At 38.3% G+C, this 21,265-nt stretch overlaps 1 protein-coding gene across 1 annotated transcript in view; it reads right to left on the bottom strand.

Annotated features, from left to right (window-relative positions):
• Positions 1–206: 206 nt before the first annotated feature.
• The window catches only part of LOC111148698 (cation channel sperm associated auxiliary subunit beta), a 120,758-nt gene continuing 99,699 nt past the window's right edge, over positions 207–21,265 (bottom strand). Inside the window, 7 exon segments of the mRNA XM_022505492.1 lie at positions 207–422; positions 7,044–7,118; positions 7,812–7,912; positions 10,639–10,774; positions 12,144–12,254; positions 18,670–18,780; positions 19,573–19,770. Of these exon segments, the coding sequence (XP_022361200.1) occupies positions 207–422; positions 7,044–7,118; positions 7,812–7,912; positions 10,639–10,774; positions 12,144–12,254; positions 18,670–18,780; positions 19,573–19,770 (948 nt within the window).

The raw sequence follows: 21,265 nt of genomic DNA, 5'->3' as shown, positions 1-21,265 counted from the left end.
AAATCTTCCATATAAGTGTTAACAGAAGAAATTTTCCACATATTTAAAATAGGAAAATAGAATGGAAAACGTATTGAAAAATAGCAATTTGAGTTATAAATGGTGATCCTGTTTGCCTTGTTTTTATATTCACATTTAAATATTGTTCCAGGAATTGTCCTGTCAAACCAGCACATTAAGAGAAGATTGTGATTATCATTGGTTCACTATTCAGATTTTCACCTATGAGCCACCTGATTGATGCTCAAATTCGACAAGTTCACTTTGTTCCTTGCCATAAATTTTTGGCATATATCATTTGGGTGGATGTTACGTATCTGGAACATAAATGCTGTAAAAATTAATCCCCCCAGCACCACAGCCGCTGCAACAGCTATCAGTGTGTGTCCTGGAAATGGCAATGGAACTTCATCAACATAAATCTGCAACAGAAAAAGCACAGTCTTTTAGCTTCCTGGATCTAGTCATTTTAGACACTGATTTTTTTTTTTTTTGAGACACTGAATTTTATAGGATCTCTGTAACAGAGGAGATACTGTTAATCAATTTAGCAAACTTCTGCTCAGATACACACAGACATTCAGCATCCACAAAACCTAGAACCCATCTCTGGACAATCTGGCAAGTACACATTTGCACACAATACAGAATATAAATTCTATTGTCCTAGGTCTTTAACCCCAGGGGTCTGCAGGATACTTACACTGCAGGAAAATGCTCTGTATTCAATTATGAGGAAGGGACAGAGTTCTGTGGGAAAACAGGAAATGCCTGCCAACTGCCCAGGGTGACCGGGGAATGCACTTCCTGAGCTGGGTCTTGAAGAGTAAGTGGTTTCCCAGAAGACAAGGAGAAGAATGGGCATTCCAGAGAGAGGGAATAAGCAAGTCCTCTTTTAAGCTGTCATCTTTTTAGAAAATCCCCTATGTGCTAGCATAGGGAAACTTCTGTAGATTCAAAATTCTTCCTATACCTGAATGGATAACTAATAAAAACAAGTGCCTAGAAGAGAGGATTGTGGACAGAGGGGCACGGAGGTATCTTTTTCTCAGAGACTAGAGGCAAGGGAGGGTGCCATTTCCATTAACTTTACAAGTGGGGGGGGGGGTATATAGGAAGTAAGATGGTTTGAGACCAGTGACTTAGGTTTTCTCTGTGAAGTAGGAAGCTACATCACATTTTGAGGTAGAAGAAAGTAGAGATGAGTGGAAATAGGGCAGTGGCAAATGTGGAGAAATGCTAAGGATCGCTAAACTGCTTTAAGATATAGCTCAAGTTAATAATTAATTAATTGCTTAATTAAATTAAATTAAATTAAATTTTAAAAAAAGATAGAGCTCAAGTTAAAGGTACCACCATCCTCCCAGGGACCAGAGGAGGTATGCTTTTTCTGAGGACCAGCCCTTGTATGCCATCGATTCTTTCATAATTTCTCTGAGATTCATTCTTTCCATCCATTTTTAATACTGCTACCGTGAGCTTTATTACCTTGCTTTGTATAAGCAAGCCACTCAGCCCCCTCTCTGTGCTGTCAATCCATGTTGACATAATAACACTGCCAGATTCATCTTTGTAAGACACCTGTCTGTCTATAAAACACACTCTTTTTAAAAAGTGAGGTTGCTTTATTTGCAATGAAAAGAATTTTGACCATATGGAACAGGTGCCGGAAGTGGGATGTTATAAGTAGCAGAACTGAAAAGGTGATTCTGGCCAAATGGTGTGGAAAGTGGGGAGAAACTGTTTTTTCCCATCTGGGCAGACGAGTACCTGCACAGTAATGAATCAGCTGGCTTAGCCATCTCCTGGTGTATGGCACAGCCAATGGTGTGTGCCCAACGGTACTGGAATTATTGGGAATTTGATAGAAAATATTAGATATTGAATGTGATATTCAGGATGGTACTTGTGGTCTTCAGGATGTTTACTACATGTAAACAAAAATCTTCCTTTTAAGCCAGACCATCAGAAGAGCTTGGATAATTAGCTTTGTTAAGAAACATCTAATCCATTTGCAACCACTGAGAGAGACAATTGTATGCTACATGTAATCGCAAAAGTGAAATTTCTTTTCTGTGCTGAAGTTGGAAAGAGCTAGAGGAAATAACTCATTGTAATCAAGTCTATTTGGGTTTTGTTTCCATCTTTCTGTTTAGCTTCCTTAGCATTAGATATCTCTCCTCTTAGTCCCCACAGTCCTCATGGCTGACAGCAGTTCCTGGGTCTATAAGCTGTTTTTTTCAATATCATCAAGAAATCCATGTCCTGGCATTTGGAGCAAAACTCCTGTGATTCACTCTGACTGGGCTGTTGTAGATCATGTCTCCATCCCTCAGCACCTTTTTTCAAAAATGTTTAATAGCTTCTTCTTGCTGACAGGAACATTCTAAAGTTCTCATTATGACCTTTAAGTTCTTCTACAGTTTGACCCTAACCAGCCTACTTTATTGTACAGAACCTTGCATCCCAGCCAAATGCATACTTCGAAGCCACTTAAGAGATAAGCTTTATGCTTTCTCTTAACTGTGTCTTTGCTGCTGCTGTTCTCTCAACCCAGAATGCCTTCATTACCCATTTTTTTACATAAAATAAAATTTTAGTCACCTTACCAGACATTAGAAACATCTCATTTGTTCAGTTAAGCCATCCGTTACTTTTTAAAAGTAGAAACCTGTATCACCTCTGAATTCCGTATCCACCAGCTAAACTACCGCCTCTAAAATTCTTGAAAACAGTTTTTCCTCACATGTTTCCCTTCCAATCTTCTTTGGCTATCCAAATATTCCACACCGTGTCTAAAAAAGTTAAACCCCAGAATCATAGAAGAGTGTCTTCTAGACACAATGTCACTTTACTGCCAAAATACTTCATTTTGTGTATCTTAAACACAGAGAATTCACTTAAATAGCCACAGTGTAATTACCAATATCAAGGCATTAACACTGAGACAATGCTCTTCTCTAATCTACAGACATTATTCAAATTTTGTCAATTATCCCAATAATGTCCTTTAAGGTGCACAAAAATCCCCATTGTTAAAGGCTATTTTCAAAAGCAGGTGTTAACAGTCCCAAGAAACTTACACCCTTTTTCTACTCTTTCCTAATGATTCTCTTCCTTCGTTCACTGTACAATCACTTCCTATCTTTCTTTTATTCATTTTAGTGGTTCCTCCTTCATTCCTGAAGCTTTGTGTCCTTCTGTTAACACTTCTTTTCAGCCTTGAAGAACTTCTTTATGTATTTTTTTAAAAAGAGAAGTTCTGCCAACAGTGAATTATCCTAGGTTTCCTTCATCTAAGAATGTTTTCATTTTTCCTTCATCCCTGAAGGATAGTTTCACTGGATACAGAATTCTGGATTGGCAGTCCTTCCTCCCCACCCAACCCCTGTTGGTGGTATATTAAAGATGTCAGGCCACTTTCTTCTAGCTTCCATGGTTTCTGAGGAAAAATCAGCAGTCATCCAAATTATTGTTTACTTACATGGCTTTGTTGTTGCTGTTGTTTTGGCTGCTTTCAAGATTTTTTTTATCTTTGATTGTTAATAGTTTGATTATGGTATGTTTAGGCAGAATCTCTATATCTTCCTCTGGATTCACTAAGCTTCTTAAATATGTAAATTTGTGTCTTCACCAAATTTGGGACATTTTCAGTCTTTATTTCCCCTTCTTCTCCTCCTTCTCCTTCCTCTCTCTTCCCCCTCCCTTCCCCCTTCACCCTCTCCTTTTGCCCAACCTCATACTCCTCCCCCACCTCCCTCTCCTCCGGTACCTCCCCCTTCTCCCTCTTCTCCTCCTCTCCTTCCAACTCCTTCCTTTTTCTGCATCACTCCCTTTTTCTTGTCCTTCATGGACTCTGGGGACATAAATGGCAGACTTTTGATACTGTCACATTGATCCCTGAGGCCATTCTTTTTCAAAAGTCTTTTTTCTTCAGAGTGTTTTGCTTTCAAATTCACTAATTTTTTTTCCTCTGCATATTTCTTCTGCTAGCAAGTTTATCCAGTGATTTTTAAATTTTAAATATTGTATTTTCCAGTTCTAAAATCTCCATTTCGTTATTTTTTATAGCTTCCATTTCTCTGTTGAGAATTCTTCCCTTTCCCTCTTCAGTCATTTCAAAAGTGTTTACTTTTACCTCACAGAACCTGGTTATCATGGCTGGTTTAAAACGTCTGTCTGTCTGATCAGTTCATTTGCCATCAGTTGCTTAAGGTCTTTTCTTTTGAGGATTGATTATAGTTTCTTAGTTATTGGCATTTTGAGTAATTTTGGATTTTATCCTGGACATTTAAGATGTTTCTGTTGTGAGACTCTGAGTCCTATCAAGAATTCTCTGGAAAATGTTGGGGTTTTTGTTTGTTTTAGCAGCTGGCCACACTGGTTGAGTTCAGATCAAATTACGCTTTACTCTCTGTGGTGGCTCCAGTGTCAGTTCAGTTTCAAAACTTTGGCTGTGCTCTTCTGTCTTTCTGGTTCCTGTGTTACTCAGGGGTTATTTCAGAACTGAAGTGGTATTTATATTGCAGGTTTATTTTGAAGTCTTTGCTATGCTTTTTATTTCTTTTGTTTATTTTTTAAAAGACTATTTTCACCAGTTTTTTGTTTGTTTGTTTGTTTGTTTTGTTTTTAATTTTTTAAATTTATTTTCAGCATAACAGTATTCATTATTTTTGCACCACACCCAGTGCTCCATGCAATCCGTGCCCTCACCAATACCCACCACCTGGTTCCCCCAACCTCCCACCCCCCGCCCCTTCAAAACCCTCAGGTTGTTTTTCAGAGTCCATAGTCTCTCATGGTTCATCTCCCCCTCCAATTTCCCTCAACTTCCTTCTCCTCTCCATCTCCCCATGTCCTCTGTGTTATTTGTAATGCTCCACAAATAAGTGAAACCATATGATTATTGACCCTCTCTGCTTGACTTATTTCACTCAGCATAATCTCTTCCAGTCCCTCCATGTTGCTACAAAAGTTGGGTATTCATCCTTTCTGATGGAGGCATAATACTCCATAGTGTATATGGACCACATCTTCTTTATCCATTCCTCCGTTGAAGGGCATCTTGGTTCTTTCCACAGTTTGGCGACCGTGGCCATTGCTGCTATAAACATTGGGGTACAGATGGCCCTTCTTTTCACTACATCTGTATCTTTGGGGTAAATACCCAGTAGTGCAATGGCAGGGTCATAGGGAAGCTCTATTTTTAATTTCTTGAGGAATCTCCACACTGTTCTCCAAAGCGGCTGCACCAACTTGCATTCCCACCAACAGTGTAAGAGGGTTCCCCTTTCTGCATATCCCCTCCAACACATGTTGTTTCCTGTCTTGCTAATTTTGGCCATTCTAACTGGTGTAAGGTGGTATCTCAATGTGGTTTTAATTTGAATCTCCTTGATGGCTAGTGATGATGAACATTTTTTCATGTGTCTGAGAGCCATTTGTATGTCTTCATTGGAGAAGTGTCTGTTCATATCTTCTGCCCATTTTTTGATATGATTGTCTGTTTTGTGTGTGTTGAGTATGAGGAGTTCTTTATAGATCCTGGATATCAACCTTTTGTCTCCACTGTCATTTGCAAATATCTTCTCCCATTCCGTGGGTTGCCTCTTTGTTTTGTTGACTGTTTCCTTTGCTGTGCAGAAGCTTTTGATCTTGATGAAGTCCCAAAAGTTCATTTTCACTTTTGTTTCCTTTGCCTTTGAGACATATCTTGAAAGAAGTTGCTGTGGCTGATATCGAAGAGGTTACTGCCTATGTTCTCCTCTAGGATTCTGATGGATTCCTGTCTCATGTTGAGGTCTTTTATCCATTTTGAGTTTATTTTTGTGTATGGTGTAAGAGAATGGTTGAGTTTCATTCTTCTACATATAGCTGTCCAGTTTTCCCAGCACCATTTATTGAAGAGACTTTCTTCCACTGTATATTTTTTCCTGTTTTGTCAAAGATTATTTGACCATAGAGTTGAGGGTCAATATCTGGGCTCTCTACTCTGTTCCACTGGTCTGTGTGTCTGTTTTTATGCCAGTACCATGCTGTCTTGGTGATCACAGCTTTGTAATAAAGCTTGAAATCAGGTAACGTGATGCCGCCAGTTTTATTTTTGTTTTTCAATATTTCCTTAGCGATTTGGGGTCTCTTCTGATTCCATACAAATTTTAGGATTATTTGCTCCAGCTCTTTGAAAAATACCAGTGGAATTTTTATCGGAATGGCATTAAAAGTATAGATTGTTCTAGGCAGTATAGACAATCACCAGTTTTATTTTATTTTATTTTTTAAGTTTTTATTTAAATTCCAGTTAGTTAACTGGAACACATTTACAGCTGTATGGATCCATTACTGGGGCTGGCCTTAGGGCAGGGTCAGGATAGAAAAAGGAGAGGGGTGGGGAAATAGGGAGGAGGGGGAGAGGGAAAGAGGAAGGAAAGGAGGAAGGGGAGAGAGAGAGATTTTATTTTTGATAATGTGGTCTTAGTATTTGATAATGAGTGAGTGAGTCATTAATCAATTTAATCAAATCCTCATTCCTTCTTACCCCATCTCCCCCACACGTAGTAAATGTCATTATATGAAGAAGCATAATTGAATTATTGTACATCATGTGGTAATTTGGGGAGATTGATTATGGTTTCCAAATCTTGCATCTTGATAGCTTTTAGCAATGAATTTAATGAACAATGAAGATAGGAAGATTGTAATAGAAACTAAAATGCTATAGACATATGTTTCTTTGGGGACATGGCATGAGAGAAGAGGTGGTAAAAGTCTGAAAACGGAGTTAAAACCGGAAGATGGAGAGAGAACATAAACAAATACAAGCACTTTCTAAATTTTTCCCATTGTTGATGGGTCCTGCTACGTGTCACACACACTACCTTCATCATTACTGACAATGTCATCCCCATTCTCCAGTATCCCCTGTCTCCAGGCCTTGTCCATCACACAAATTACACCATTTTCCTCTTTCGTGTCTCTTGCAGACACTTGTCATGTGACTTCCCCAGCCATCACCTCATCAGTACCTTATGCATTTACTGTACCTGAAATTCTTCAACTAAGTTACAAAAAGTGACTCCCGGAACGACAGACACTCTGAAGTGAAAAAGCTCAGAGCCCTGTGGAAAAAACACACCTTCTCAGTAGCAACACAGACACGAATGTTCCTTTATGCTAAAATACACAGTGGAGCCACTCTCCCTATAGATGTTGCATAGAAAAATCCAATTTCCTTCCTAAGGCTCTTGGGCATCTACTTCGTGTACCAAAATAAAAATGGAGGAAGAAGGACAATAGCTGAAACTTCTTTTTAGAATGAAGAAATATAAACATAAAACCTAACATGGCCTGGACAAATAATTTGGGCTAATCTTCATATTCATGGTTTTGATATATCCACTTATTTTTACTGACTTTTGCAACAATTACCTGGATTACATCTGCTTCATGTGTTCTTATAGATAGCTGGAACTGGAAGACATACCTGTATATGTCCAGATAAAGGACACCAAACCCGTTTTAGTCCCTAAATTTTGAAAATATCCTTTCTGCTCCACCTTGAAAAATAATCATTAGTTTTGCCTATGAGCTCCAAAAATAGTAAGTTAATGTTAAATTCAACTTTCAGATACCTTTAGAAATAATAATATCAAGAGAAAGGGAGGAAAAATAAATACCCTCCATGTATTTTAAAGATACAGTTTTCTACCATTGATGGACACTTACACTTTAAAACTTAAGCCAATCTTAGTTTAGACATGTATGTTTTATTTCAACTCAAAACAGGAAAAACAAAAGTGCTGTCAACTTACCTTTATACTTAAGTTGAGGCCTAAAGGATTATATACTGGAGCATTAAGACGGTGTTCTAAGTAATTTTTCAACTTCTTTACGTTTGCTGGTACACTGTGTTCTAAAAGTACATGAAGTGTATTTTAAGCACACCTATGTTATTTTCACATTTTGCATAAAATGTGCTACGTAATCAAAGTATAATAAAGGATTTCCCTCTGCAACATGGCTAAGTTATCCCAGACTTTTGGTTTGCTTTGATTATATAGAAAATATATTTAGGAAATATTAGGCCTTATAGCTAACATTTCATCTCCTCAGGGACATTGTCAAGAAGGACAAGACCTGTGGGCCACATGGGTGCCTCAGTCAGTGAAGTGTGTGACTCTTGATTTCAACTCAGGACATGATCTTAGGATTGTGAGATCTAACCCGACACTGGGCTCCGAGCTGGGCCTGGAACCTGCTAAAGATTCTCTCTCTCCCTCTGCCCCTTCCCCCCTCCTGCTTGTGCACTCATTCAGGCTGACCTTTCCTTCCAGCTGCATGCTCTTGACCAGTCCTAACCTGCACATACTTTGTATCTTTGGCAAAGAGATAAATTCAACCTTAGACGTTGCTAAATAATTTTCAATAAGGTAACAGAAAACTTTCATAATAGGATCATTTAAATCTTTTCTAAAAGAGTGATCAGGTATTCTTGCCTTTCTTACAATTCTTTCTAAGACCAGATATATAATGTGGGGATTAACAATTGCAGTGGTATAATGGTACAGGAGATCTACAGGGGAAAAGGCTCTGATAGTAGCATTTGCCAATTTCTGTGGTGTTAATAGTTTCACCATGGCTAACTGCAAGCTACTAATGGCTTAACAATCAGTACATGAAATGTTTGAATATTTGACAGTCAGTGCTCAAAATCTGGTAACATTAGGCTCTAGCACACCACAGAAAATTGGGATGTTAGTTAAAACAAAATATTTAGTAGTTTTCTTTGTTAGATTTTCATTTCAAGAATGCATATAGTGGGCAGAGTAAAACTCAATGAATACCCAGTGTCTGGACACTTGGTAACATATTAATGGCTGATCAAAATTTCATTTAATTGTATCTATGTATTTATCTATGTACTGACTGAACAATTTCATCAAAGTGTTTATATACATAAAATGTACAGGAGAGAGTTGTATATTCAAGGTAAAATTGAATTGTGGTAAATTGCATTTTTCTTTTTTTCAAAAAATTTTTAATACACTTTTTAAAAAAATTTATATTCAGCATAACAGTATTCATTGTTTTTGCACCACACCCAGTGCTCCATGCAGTCCATGCCCTCTCCAATACCCACCACCTGGTTCCCCCAACCTCCCACCCCCCGCCCCTTCAAAACCCTCAGATTGTTTTTCAGAGTCCATAGTCTCTCATGGTTCACCTCTCCTTCTAATTTCCCTCAACTCCCTTCTCCTCTCCGTCTCCCCATGTCCTCCATGCTATTTGTTATGCTCCACAAATAAGTGAAACCATATGAGAGTTGACTCTCTCTGCTTGACTTATTTCACTCAGCATCATCTCTTCCAGTCCTGTCCATGTTGCTACAAAAGTTGGGTATTCATCCTTTCTGATGGAGGCATAATACTCCATAGTGTATATGGACCACATCTTCCTTATCCATTCATCCGTTGAAGGGCATCTTGGTTCTTTCCACAGTTTGGCGACCGTGGCCATTGCTGCTATAAACGTTGGGGTACAGATGGCCCTTCTTTTCACTACATCTGTATCTTGGGGTAAATACCCAGTAGTGCAATGGCAGGGTCATAGGGAAGCTCTATTTTTAATTTTTTGAGGAATCTCCACACTGTTCTCCAAAGTGGCTGCACCAACTTGCATTCCCACCAACAGTGTAAGAGGGTTCCCCTTTCTCCACATCTTTCTTAAAAATTTTATTTATTTATTTATCATTCTTATTATTATTTTTTTTTTTTTTTAGTAGGCTACATGTCCAGCATGGAGCCAGAATTGGGGCTTGAGTTCACGACCCAAGATCAAAACCTGAGCTGAGATCAAGAGTCAGATGTTTAACCAACTGAGCCACCCAGGTGCCCCAAAGCTTTTTACTTTTAAGTAAGCTCTACTCCCACTGTGGGGTTCGAACTTATAACCTCAAGATCAAGAGTCACATGCTCTACTGAATGAGCCAGCCAGGTGCCCCTCATTTTTCTTATCTTAAAAAAAATTCTGCATCTTTTAAATTATTTTACCATAGAATTTTGAAGAAACTTGGCTTGTAAAATTAGGAGGTAGATTCTCTCTCTCTCTCTCTCTTTTTTCAAGTTTTATTTATTTAAGTAATCTCTATACCCAAGGTGAAAGTTGAATTCATGACCCTGAGATCATATGCTCTTTGGACCGAGCCAGCCTGGTGCCCCTAGAAGACAGGTTCTATAGGCTATCTGGCCATCCATTTTAGAACTTCCTCTGCAGCATTGCGAAAGCAGTCTAAAGAGACAACTAGACCAACATGTAGCACAAATTCTATCATTTTTGCTACTCATCTACAAAATGGCTTTCAAATGTTTTACGGTTCAAATTGTTCAACAATGCTTTCATGCCATGAAATCCAGGGCACGGAAAGTAATAATGAAATACATGGGAGACAAGAGGAGGAGAGTGAACAGCAATGTGCCAGTCGATTCAAATTCTTCTCCAAAGAGGGGTGCCTGGGTGGCTGTCATTTAGGCGTCCAACTCTTGGCTGCTTCTTGCATAAACAAGTTTCATAAGCCACTTACCCGGGTAATAACAACATTAATTATAAGACAAAATAACCAGACAAGAAAGCAAACCCTACTTAGTTTCCAGTTTTCTCTGCTATTCACTTCAGTCACAGTAACCAGATATGGAGTTTCCACCGGGATATGTCCATCCTCACTGTAAATTTCCAAAGAAATTGGATATTGTGTAACTGGAAACTTAAAACGAGGAACCTAAAATTCAAATTCCAAGAACGAAGGTCAAAACTCAAGACTGATTTCATTTCCTCGTAAAGAGTGAATAGATACATTTCTTTAAGAGTTTGGCCGTTCTAAATGACATCTCTTAGGGTTCCCGCCTTCTCAGCCCATGAAAAACAATCTGTCTCACAGGAGAATGAGCATGAACTCCCAAAGTAATACACAAACATTGTGGGAACAAAATTTGTAACTTTCTTTTGGCCCTTTCAGGAATTTGCTGTGATGGTGTTCAAACTTTGTTGGATAACTGGTATCTCACAGGGCAGTTCATGAATTGGATCTCGCCCACCTCCCTCCCACCTCTCTCCTGCCCAGCCATGATCTCTCAGCCACACTCCTGAAGCTTGGGGTCTGGGGTCAGAGTTCAAATGCAGCTTTCCCACATATTAATGATGTGATCTTTGACAAACTACCTGGCCTGTCTGTGCCTCAAAATTAATGAGACAAATCATGAAAAATGCTTAAAGCAGTGTTTAGTAGACAGTAAATGCCCAAGAAATATTATTGTAATTCAGTGAGGGGAGAATTGCAGGGGTATATATAACAATCCTCATAATTCACTGCTAATGCTGTGCTCAATATGGTATTTAATGATTTTATCTTTACATAAAGGATAAATATATAGATAGATCTACATAGAGATACCTATAGATAAATGTATACATATCTTTCTATATAGATATATAGACTGAGAGAGAGAGAGACTCTATATAGACTCTATAGTCTATATATATAGACTATATATAGAGAGTCTATAATGCTATGATATAGTCTTACAAGGCCTTGAAAAAGACCTACTTGAAAGTTATATTAAATGCATTTAACTTAGCTAATGCAAACACCAATATCCATCTGATACACCTTTGAATGTTTTGAAACTAACAGAATAAAATATATGACACAGAACCCATTCTCTTAACCAATATACTATACTGTCTTCTATTTTGTCACTACTCCCAAACCGAGCTCCTTGGTTACAAGGACTTCAACTTCTATATTCCCAGTACTGATACACATTAGATACTCAATAATTTTTGAATGAATCTGTATCCATTGTAATCTAGTACAGTGTAAACAGGTTACAAATTGTTTAGGGTGTCTTTATAAGAATGCTGCGAAATGGGCAGTGTGGTGCACGTATTATTCTGTTTTGCAGAGGTGGTTCATTACCTTGTTTAGGGACATTTAAATCCAGATCTTCCTAGGCTGTCCTGTTTAGTTCTATGTCATAATAAGACATTACTTCCACGTCTTAACTTTCATATTGAATCAAAATGCATACTTCAGAATCTTATATTAATATGAAAGTACTTTGTCTTCAGGCAATTAAAAATGACCTTACCTTTTCTCTGCAATCAGAGAAAGCAACAGCATGTGAAAACTTCTGATCATTTGTGCAATTACACTCCTCCCGAGTAGACATGTTAGCACACTGTTTGAATTTACCAGATCTCTGCAAAGAGAATACAGGTTGACTTGCTTTTTGTGTGGCAGGATTTCTGCAGATTGAGTAAATATTTGCTAGATATTTGTCTCCCGAATGAATAAAATCCCTGAGAAGGTAAGAGGGGGAAAATTCCTTTGGTAATGGACTAAAAGTACAGTATTTCTGAATTTTGTTTCCTTGCTTGGTAATTTGAACTCAAGTATCAGCTGCTTGCCAGGTTGATGTTTAACATGCATTGGACCTTCAAAGTCTGTGTTATTCTGAAGGCAGCACATCAGGACCATGAGACTTCCTGCTCTGGATCCCTCCCATCACAGGCATGAAGACAGAGACCTAGAAGCAGCAGATGTGATGTGATGGGGCTGCGGACTTAACAGAACCCTCTCCAAGTCTACCGTTTCATGCTTGCCCTTCTTTGTGGCATTCACTAGTTCACTTATAATTTAAAATCTCCATTATAACTGTCCATTTGTCATTCATTTTTTATTTGATCACTCTTGCTAGAGATTGGCTTTTGATTTTGATAATCAGCTCTATTTGTTTTAAATGTTAGTCTTCCTTTTACTTTTTTTTAAAGGATTACCATCCCTCCCCCCAGCTTCTTTTTTTCTTCTTCCTTTTATTGAGATAAAATGTACCATTTAAACCATTTTTGAATGTACAATTTGGTGAGTTTTTGTACATTTGCAATGTTGTTCAATCATCACTACTGTGTAATTCCAGAACACTGTTATTGCCCCAAACAGAAACCCTGTACATATTAATAGTTACTTCTGCTTGGCTCAGTTGGTGGAACATGTGACTCTTGACCTCAGGGTTGTGAGTTCAAGTCCCATGTTAGATGTAGAGATTACTTAAGAATAAAATCTTAAAAAAGAATAGTTATTCTTCATTTCCCCCTCCCCCCAGCCCATCTAGTCCTTCTATTTTCTATCTCTATGAATTTTCCTATTCCAGACATCTTATATAAGTGGAAATATACAATATGGCCTTTTGTGTCTCTTTTCTTTTGTTCAAATATTGTTTTGTTTTGTTTTTTTTTTTTTAATTTTATTTTTCATAAACATATAATATCTTTTTATCCCCAGGGGTACAGGTCTGTGAATCGCCAGGTTTACACACTTCACAGCACTCACCATAGCACATACCCTCCCCAATGTCCATAATCCCACACCCCACACCCCCCCATTAACCCTCAGTTTGTTTTGTGAGATTAAGAGTCACTTATGGTTTGTCTCCCTCCCAATCCCATCTTGTTTCATTTACTCTTCTCCTACCCCCTTAACCCCCCATGTTGCATCTCCTCTCCCTCATATCAGGGAGATCATATGATAGTTGTCTTTCTCCGATTGACTTATTTCGCTAAGCATGATACCCTCTAGTTCCATCCATGTCGTCGCAAAAGGCAAGATTTCATTTCTTTTGATGGCTGCATAGTATTCCATTGTGTATATATACCACATCTTCTTTATCCATTCGTCTGTTGATGGACATCTAGGTTCTTTCCATAGTTTGGCTATTGTAGACATTGCTGCTATAAACATTCGGGTGCACGTGCCCCTTTGGATCACTACGTTTGTATCTTTAGGGTAAATACCCAGCAGTGCAATTGCTGGGTCATAGGGTAGCTCTATTTTCAACATTTTGAGGAACCTCCATGCTGTTTTCCAGAGTGGCTGCACCAGCCTGCATTCCCACCAACAGTGTAGGAGGGTTCCCCTTTCTCCGCATCCTCGCCAGCATCTGTCATCTCCTGACTTGTTAATTTTAGCCATTCTGACTGGTGTGAGGTGGTATCTCATTGTGGTTTTGATTTGTATTTCCCTGATGCCGAGTGATGTGGAGCACTTTTTCATGTGTCTGTTGGCCATCTGGATGTCTTCCTTGCAGAAATGTCTGTTCATGTCTTCTGCCCATTTCTTGATTGGATTATTTGTTCTTTGGGTGTTGAGTTTGCTAAGTTCTTTATAGATTCTGGACACTAGCCCTTTATCCGATATGTCATTTGCAAATATCTTCTCCCATTCTGTCAGTTGTCTTTTGGTTTTGTTAACTGTTTCCTTTGCTGTGCAAAAGCTTTTGATCTTGATGAAATCCCAATAGTTCATTTTTGCCCTTGCTTCCCTTGCCTTTGGCGATGTTCCTAGGAAGATGTTGCTGCGGCTGAGGTTGAAGAGGTTGCTGCCTGTGTTCTCCTCAAGGATTTTGATGGATTCCTTTCTCACATTGAGATCCTTCATCCATTTTGAGTCTATTTTCGTGTGTGGTGTAAGGAAATGATCCAATTTCATTTTTCTGCATGTGGCTGTCCAATTTTCCCAACACCATTTGTTGAAGAGGCTGTCTTTTTTCCATTGGATATTCTTTCCTGCTTTGTCGAAGATTAGTTGACCATAGAGTTGAGGGTCTATTTCTGGGCTCTCTATTCTGTTCCATTGATCTATGTGTCTGTTTTTGTGCCAGTACCATGCTGTCTTGATGATGACAGCTTTGTAATAGAGCTTGAAGTCCGGAATTGTGATGCCACCAACTTTGGCTTTCTTTTTCAATATTGCTTTGGCTATTCGAGGTCTTTTCTGGTTCCATATAAATTTTAGGATTATTTGTTCCATTTCTTTGAAAAATATGGATGGTACTTTGATAGGAATTGCATTAAATGTGTAGATTGCTTTAGGTAGCATAGACATTTTCACAATATTTATTCTTCCAATCCAGGAGCATGGAACATTTTTCCATTTCTTTGTGTCTTCCTCAATTTCTTTCATGAGTACTTTATAGTTTTCTGTGTATAGATTCTTAGTCTCTTTGGTTAGATTTATTCCTAGGTATCTTATAGTTTTGGGTGCAATTGTAAATGGGATTGACTCCTTAATTTCTCTTTCTTCTGTCTTGTTGTTGGTGTAGAGAAATGCAACTGATTTCTGGGCATTGATTTTATATCCTGACACTTTACTGAATTCCTGTACAAGTTCTAGCAGTTTTGGAGTGGAGTCTTTTGGGTTTTCCACATATAGTATCATATCATCTGCAAAGAGTGATAGTTTGACTTCTTCTTTGCCAATTTGGATGCCTTTAATTTCCTTTTGTTGTCTGATTGCTGAGGCTAGGACTTCTAGTACTATGTTGAATAGCAGTGGTGATAACGGACATCCCTGCCGTGTTCCTGACCTTAGCGGAAAAGCTTTCAGTTTTTCTCCATTGAGAATGATATTTGCGGTGGGTTTTTCATAGATGGCTTTGATAATATTGAGGTATGTGCCCTCTATCCCTACACTTTGAAGAGTTTTGATCAGGAAGGGATGCTGTACTTTGTCAAATGCTTTTTCAGCATCTATGGAGAGTATCATATGGTTCTTGTTCTTTCTTTTATTAATGTGTTGTATCACATTGATTGATTTGCGGATGTTGAACCAACCTTGCAGCCCTGGAATAAATCCCACTTGGTCGTGGTGAATAATCCTTTTAATGTACTGTTGAATCCTATTCAAATATTGTTTTTGAGGTTCACCCATGCTGTGGCATGTGGCAATACTTCATTCCTCTTTATGACTGAGTAATATTCCATTGTGGGGATATTGCCTATTTTGTTTATGCATTCATCAGTTAATGGATATTTGGTTGTTTCCCCTCTTTGGCTTTACCAATAACGCTGGTATAAATTTTCTGTTTGAACATACATTTTCAATTTGGGGTGGGGGGATGTATATCCAGGAGTAAAATTGCTGGGCCATAGAATAATTCTGTATGTTTAACTTTCTGAAGACCTGCCAAAATGTTTGCAACAACAGCTGCCCATATCATATCCTCCTCAGCAGTGGATGAGAGTTCCAATTTTTCCACATTTTCACCAACATTTGTCATTTTTCATTAAAAAGATTATTACATTCATCCAAATGGGCAAGGTGTGGTATCTCATTGTGATTTTGATTTACATTTACGTAAGGACAAATGAATCAAGCATTGTTCATGGGCTTCTTGGCCATCTGTGTATCTTTTTTGGAGGACTCTCTACTCAGAGACTTCATCTATGTCTGACTGGGTGGTTTGTCTCCTGGTTGTGGAGTTGTAAGAGATCTTGAGAGAATCTGGATACTAGATCCTTATCAGATAAATGAACTGCAAATATTGTTTCCTATTCAGTGAGTATCTTTTAACTTTCTCGACAGTGTCCTTTCACCCACGCACAAAAGTTTTTAATTTTGATGGAGTTAAAATTTATTTATTTCTCTGTTGTTGCTTGCACTTTAGGGCCATAGTTAACAAATCATCACTTTACCAAAGAGACAAAGGTATACACTTACACAATCTTACGAGAGTTTTGTGTTTTAGCTCTTACATTTAGGTTTTCAATCCATCTTAGGTTAATTTTTGCATCTGGTGTAAGATAGGTGATCAAATTCATCCTATTCAATGTAGGTATTCATTCAGTTGTCGTGGCACCATTTGTTGAAAAACATACTCTCTCTCCTTCGAGTGGTCTTGGCTCATGTGTCAAAACTCAGTTGATCACAGACGTATGGGTTTATTTCTGGATTCTCAATTCTATTCCATGGATATATATGTCTATCCTTGTGCCATTATCACACTGGTTTAATTACCATGGCTTTCTAGTAAATTTTGAAGTTAGGAAGTGTGGGTTCTCCCACACTTTGTTTTCTTTTTTCAAGATGGTTTTGGCTATTCAGAGTCTCTTGAAATTCCTTATGAATTTTAAAATCAGCTTTTACATTCATGTAAAAAAGGCATTTGGAATTTTAATAGGGAATGCATTTCGTCTGTAAGTCAGTTTGGGGAGTATGGCCCCTGTAAGAATATTAAGTCTTCCAGTCATGAACATGGGATCTTTCTCACACTTAGTTCCCCTTTAACTTCTTCAGCTATGTTTTGCAGCTTTCACTGTCCAAGTTCTGTATTTGCCACACTCCTTGTGGCTGGCACTGTTCTGGGTATGAAAGATGCAGTAGAGAGTAAAATAGATTTCAAAACAACCACCACCACCTTGACTTAATGTAGTTTACCTTTTTATGAAACACTATAAATAAAGCAAATGAGTAAAATCTGGAAAATTTTAATAAGTGCACTGAAGAAAAATAAAGGAGAGAAGGGGGACAGGGAGTGGGTACCACTGGGGGTGGGGCTTCCAATTTTAAATAGCGTGGTCAAGGCAGGCCTCACAATGATGGTGACATTTAAGCAAAGACCCGAAGACAGTGACAGAATGTGCCATGAGCTATCTGGCGGAGGAGCATTCCAGACGAATTCCTTTGGCTGCAGAGGCCCTGAGCTTGAAATACGTCTGGTATATTTGAAGAACTGCATGGAGGCCAGTGTGGCTAGAGCAATTAACCTCAGGGGAAATCAGGCCAGATGGAATGCCAAGGCCAAGTCATGAAGGAACTGATAGACCACCGTGATAATTTGGCTTTTGTCCTGAATTACATGGAATGACAAGAGTTTAGAACAAACGAAACAAGCATTTTATGTCTTTGCATATGTATGTGTGTAGATACACAATGCATATGCACATGGAAGGGGTGTGAATGTCTGTTTGTGCATGTCTACAGGCAGGCAGTTGTGTTCTTCTGGAGAGAGATTCCACAGGTATCTGCGAGGTTTCCTCAAGAAGCTACCCCATCATGTACTCTTCCTCTCAACCTCATGGTTTCTCTCTATTCTTTCTATCTTGTTCACTCCACATTCCAGAGAGACAGAGGGCTGCTGGGTTTGGTTGTTTTCTAGGCAGAACCTTGGTAGGAGCTTAAATGTGCCCTGTTGGATCAAATAGTCTTCTTTCCTTTAGGACACCACTTGTTTCACTAGGCTAGACATGTGAGATGGTTCTGGGGGCTCCCTTCATCTGAGAAAAGATGCTCTCACCTTGCTAATACCCTTTGAAATCCAAAGGGAAACCAGGGAGAGGTCAGGAGAAGCATTCTGTTTATAGAGTTCTTAGCTCCAAAACCACATCCAGAAGTAGCAGTAAGGGCGGGGGTTGGGGGGCAGCTAATGGGGCACCTGGCTGGCTCAGTTGGTTAGGCGTCTGACTTTGGGTCAGGTCGTGATCTCAGGGTCCTGGGATTGAGCCCCACATCAGGGTCCCTGCTCCGCGGGAGTCTGTTTCTCCCTTTCCCTCTCCTCCTTCCCCTTCCCCATTCATGTTCTCTTTGTGTCTCTCTTAAATAAATAAATAAATAAATAAATAAATAAAATCTTAAAAAAAAAAAAGAGGAGGGGAGCTAGAAGAGGAGAAGGAGGAACAGGGTAGTACAAGTAGTAATAAATGCTGACATATCAGGGTAGATGGAACATTGTTTTGAATGAACCTTCTCATTGAATCCCTGCAGCTAGGTCCATCTGTCATTTCACAGAATGATTTCTTAAATTCAAATAAGTACGGTTTGTACATTCAAAAATTATTTACCTTTGACGTAGGAAATAGATTTCTTGGTATCGGTTTGCTGGGATCTGCATGGTAAAAATTGTCTGTGAGTGGTATGGCAATTCCCATATTAGATGGGGGCCTGTAGTTTATCTGTAAGTGATTAAGCAAAGAAAACAAGTAATTCATAATTATTTACTAAGTCTTTAACTTAAAAATCTTGATTTTCCAGAAAAAGCATTCAAAGCAAATATTTCATTTTTAGTTCCAGGCAGTAGAGTAAATTTCTATTCTTCCTGTACTCCCTATACCTTATTTTTCTGGGCTTTCAACAATCTTAACCCATGGCAATATAATTGTTTGGAACTTGTAAATAAGTGAAAAATTTTTAGTATGTAAAATAGCGACCAAAAGGAAATGCAAGAAAGTTTCAACACCTCATAAAAAGTCTTAGTGATATATTTAGTAAATAAATCTTCAAGTTTGGTCAGTTGGGTTTTTTGACACAGAGAAAATCTTAAGTAATAAGTTCATCAGCAAAGAATAATAATACATGTTTTTTTAAAGTGTCACAGACTCTGACAAGGCAGAGATTAAAATGGCAACTACATCGAAATGGAACCAGTAAGATGGAACCAGGACAGGTCAACATAATGGCAGATAACTGTATATAGCACAAAAGCCCCAAGATTACGTCCCCATAATACAGCATAAAATAATTTTTAAAATGGTGAGACTGAGTTACCAGGAAAAGTCATTATTTCAGGACGTGTTGGCCTTTTAGAAATAAATAATTGTCACATCCTCAAGATGACAGGAAGATTGACCAATAACTGGAGTGTTTTGTGCATATCAGGAAAGAAATGCGAAGATGGGATGGCCAGCCAATCACACAAAAGTAACATATCACGGGTACCCTTAAAACAATCCACTTAGGTTTCTTACCGGCAAAGTTTTGATCATGTTGAAACCTTGACTGTCTTTATGAACACCACTAATCCAGTCTTCCAGTGGGATAAGTTTACTAGGGATGTGATGCATAGATTTGAGATAACTACAGCTGTTTTTCATCACTGGCACGACTGTGGTGACTAAACACTCAATGGATGCCCCCCAGACAACTAATGCCAATGACGTTGAACCCTGAGGACATCCAAAGAAATGAAGGTTATTCAAAGGAGCTGTTAAATCACTGCTTCAATTTCCTTGCTGGTTATGGGCGTAGTGATCTGAAGGGGCACCTGCCCCCCAGTGTTTACAGCAGCCAGGTCTACAATAGTCAAATTATGGAAAGAACTTAGATGTCCATCAACAGGTGAATGGATAAAGAAGACATGGCATATACATACAATGGAATATTACTCAGCCATCAGAAAGGAACTGGAGGGTATTATGCTGAGTGAAATAAGTCAGTCAGAAAGGCAATTATCACGTAGTTTCATTCATATGCAGAATATAAGAAACAGCACAGAGAAAGGGGATTAACCCCCGCATCAGGATCTGCACTCAGTGGGGAGTCTGCTTGTCCCTCTCTGTCTCCCTCTGCCCCTCCCCTCACTCATGCTCTCTTGGTGTCTCTCTCAAAACAAATAAATAAAAAAAATTTTATTGTAGAAATACTAATAACTGTGATGATGTTGTAGACTCTGGTACCTCTATCCCCATATTCTGTAGTCATTAAAAATGATATATATGTTTTTCTAATTTTTTACCAAAACACATTGAACCATCATCTATGCAGGATTCTACTATTAAAGGAAATGTGGTTGGAGGTAGGAGAGGCACAAATTAAGTAAGAGACAAGGAAGCAAACATAAGAATCCCAAATGTTGGACATTGTATAACACAACTGATCTGATTTCTACAATTTAATGGCAAGTGAAGAAAACGGACCGGTATCTAAGACACTTGAGAAAAAATAATCACATACCATGTGAGTCTTGTTTGGCTCCCAATTCAAAGCAAACAACTATAAAAATATTTTTGAGAAAATTGGGTAAATTTGATTATGGACTAGGTTTTGTTGGATACCAAAAAAAAAAAAGTTTTAGGAACAACAGTGGCATGATAATGTTTACATGAGAGATAATGCACATATTTTTTAGAGATATAAACTGAATCCCATAAGGAGTGAAATGACATGACGTTTGCTTTCACTCTAAAATAACTCACACTATAAAACAAAAGCCAAAAGGTGGGAGGAGGATGATAAAACAAAAGTAGCAAAGTCTTGACTCATTTGAGTATTAAGTATGGAAATTCTACTTTGGTCTAAAGCTGAAAGTCTTCATGAGAAAGACAATTTGGGGATATGTAGAAAAAATATTCAGTGAATCAAAAGGATTAAATCATATAGTTAAGTGAAAGGGGTAAATGTTTTAAGGGCATTTACAATGCTTTCCCAGTTTTAGTTTTAGTTTTAGTTTTAGGGAAAAAAGAAAAGTACTGTTAGTTCATAGTGATTGAGATTTTCCATGTGCCAGACATTTAGATGTCTTACTTGAATGATCATGGTGAATTCTCATACACCACCCTGTAAAGAAAGTATTATCATTTTCATCTGCATTTTGTAGATAAGGAAACTTAGCCATAGTAAAGCGGCCTTCCCAAGTTCAGAGACAGCTCCAGAATTAAGATC

This window comes from Enhydra lutris, unplaced genomic scaffold, assembly GCF_002288905.1.
Source record: "Enhydra lutris kenyoni isolate GAN:26980312 unplaced genomic scaffold, ASM228890v2 scaffoldscaffold20, whole genome shotgun sequence".
Lineage (NCBI taxonomy): Eukaryota > Metazoa > Chordata > Mammalia > Carnivora > Mustelidae > Enhydra > Enhydra lutris.
Note: the sequence above shows the minus strand (reverse complement) of the source record. Positions and strands in the feature narration are given on the sequence as shown.